At 45.0% G+C, this 1892-nt stretch overlaps 1 protein-coding gene across 1 annotated transcript in view; it reads left to right on the top strand.

The window, feature by feature from the left end:
* PIP5K1A (phosphatidylinositol-4-phosphate 5-kinase type 1 alpha) overlaps nucleotides 1-1892 on the top strand; it is a 54657-nt gene that overhangs the window by 40925 nt on the left and 11840 nt on the right. The window contains 2 exon segments of the mRNA XM_037744901.1: nucleotides 232-315; nucleotides 1163-1211. Coding sequence (XP_037600829.1) covers nucleotides 232-315; nucleotides 1163-1211 — 133 coding nt within the window.

Below are 1892 nucleotides of genomic sequence, written 5' to 3'. Positions count from 1 at the left end.
GATCTCTTGACCTCGTGATCCACCCGCCTCGGCCTCCCAAAGTGCTGGGATTACAGGCGTGAGCCACTGCGCCCGGCCTTCTCCTGGTTTTTTAATATATTTCTTTCTCTTTTTGTCTGATCTCCTGGTTTATGGAGGATGAGGCAATTATGTTTAGGTTTCAGTTCCCTGTCCTGATCTGACTCAACTAGCCAACAGATTTTCTTAACCTTTTCTTTTTGCCTTTTCCAGTATGGGTGGCATCCCTGCCCGGAATAGTAAAGGGGAAAGGCTTCTGCTTTATATTGGCATCATTGACATTCTACAGTCTTACAGGTGAGGAGCATATGGATCCCAAATTAAGAGAGGGTGGATATAGATAGCCACTCACATTTCTCTTTTAGATGGGTTTGTTGCCAAGTTCTTCCTGAAGCAAGAACAGTGAAGTAAGTGGCTACTTACTTCATTAGTTTTCAGGTGGTTTATTTCCTTGATTTTGCCACTTTCCCCAGCCTTTATAATCTCCCTCCCCAAACATAGTGTATACCTTTTGTGGAAAGCTGAGTCAGTCCTTGGAAGCACCAGGGTAGACTATGCCATCTGTCTGGCTCTTTGTAAAAACCGGTGAGATGAGTCATACTCCACATTGGGATACAGCTGGAAATGTTACCCTTTTCCATGGAGGAAAAACAGGAGGGTGACTGTGTTCTATAACAAGTATTGGCCTGTGGAACTAAGAGGCAATGACATGATCATCAGGGAGGAGCTGGAAACGTTAGACCCCAGTTTTGTTCCTGTAAGGTTTTAGGTACTAATGAGGGGGACCAAGTACTTGATTTGTTGGTTCAGTATTATCATCCAATTTTAACTACCCTTTCCAGTCTTGTCTATCTGTTCCTTCAGCTCTCCTTTTATAATAAATATTCATGTCCCTGATTTGCCAGGGACATAAATTGTCCTCTTCCCATGGGGAATAGTTGACTTACCTAGAAACAACATTGGTCTCGTGAGGAACCAGCACTGCCATGCCTGTTCTTTGGAAAACCAGTGTACCAGTGGATATGCTTTCCAGCTTCTGTCTTTCCAAGGTTTTCTGTTACCCCTTTAACCCCCTAAAATAGAAAGTTATTAAGATCAGTTATTTTAAAATGACATGCATAGGTGATGTACATTTTTCTTGCAGGTTTGTTAAGAAGTTGGAGCACTCTTGGAAAGCCCTGGTACATGACGGGGTGAGTAGCAATACTAGAGGCTCCCTTCCCACTTCTGCTTCCGTCACTTCTGATTTGCTTTCTCAGTTTCTTGCATTTCTTTTTTTCTTTGCTTTTTTTTTTTGAGACACGGTCTCACTCTGTCACCCAAGCTGAATGCAGTGGCATGATCTTGGCTCACTGCACCCTCCATCTTTCAGTTTCAAGTGATTCTTCTGGCTCAGCTTCCCAAGTATCTGGGACTACAGGCATGCACCACGATGCCCAGGGAATTCTTTTTTTTTTTTAGTTGGAGTCTCGCTCTGTTGCCAGGCTAGAGTGCAATGGTGCGATCTTGGGTCATTGCAGCCTCTACCTCCCAGGATCAAGTGATTTTTCTGCTTTAGCCTCCCGAGTAGCCGGGACTACAGGCATGTGCCACCATACCCAGCTAATTTTTGTATGTTATTTGAGACGGGGTTTCACCATGTTGGCCAGGCTGGTCTTGAACTCTTGACCTCAAAGTGATCTGCCCACCTTGGCCTCCCAAAGTGCTGGGTTGAGATGGAGTCTCACTCTGTCACTCAGGCTGGGGTGTAGTGGTGCAGTCTTGGCTCACTTCAACCTCCACCTCCTAGGTTCAAGTGATTCTTGTGCCTCAGTCTCCAATGTAGCTGGGATTACAGGTGCCTGCCACCATGCCTAGCTGATTTTTGTATTTTT

The sequence above is a fragment of the Cebus imitator genome, unplaced genomic scaffold (assembly GCF_001604975.1).
Source record: "Cebus imitator isolate Cc_AM_T3 unplaced genomic scaffold, Cebus_imitator-1.0 Scaffold188, whole genome shotgun sequence".
NCBI lineage: Eukaryota > Metazoa > Chordata > Mammalia > Primates > Cebidae > Cebus > Cebus imitator.
The sequence above is the reverse complement of the archived record's forward strand: the minus strand, read 5'-3'. Positions and strand labels throughout refer to the sequence as shown.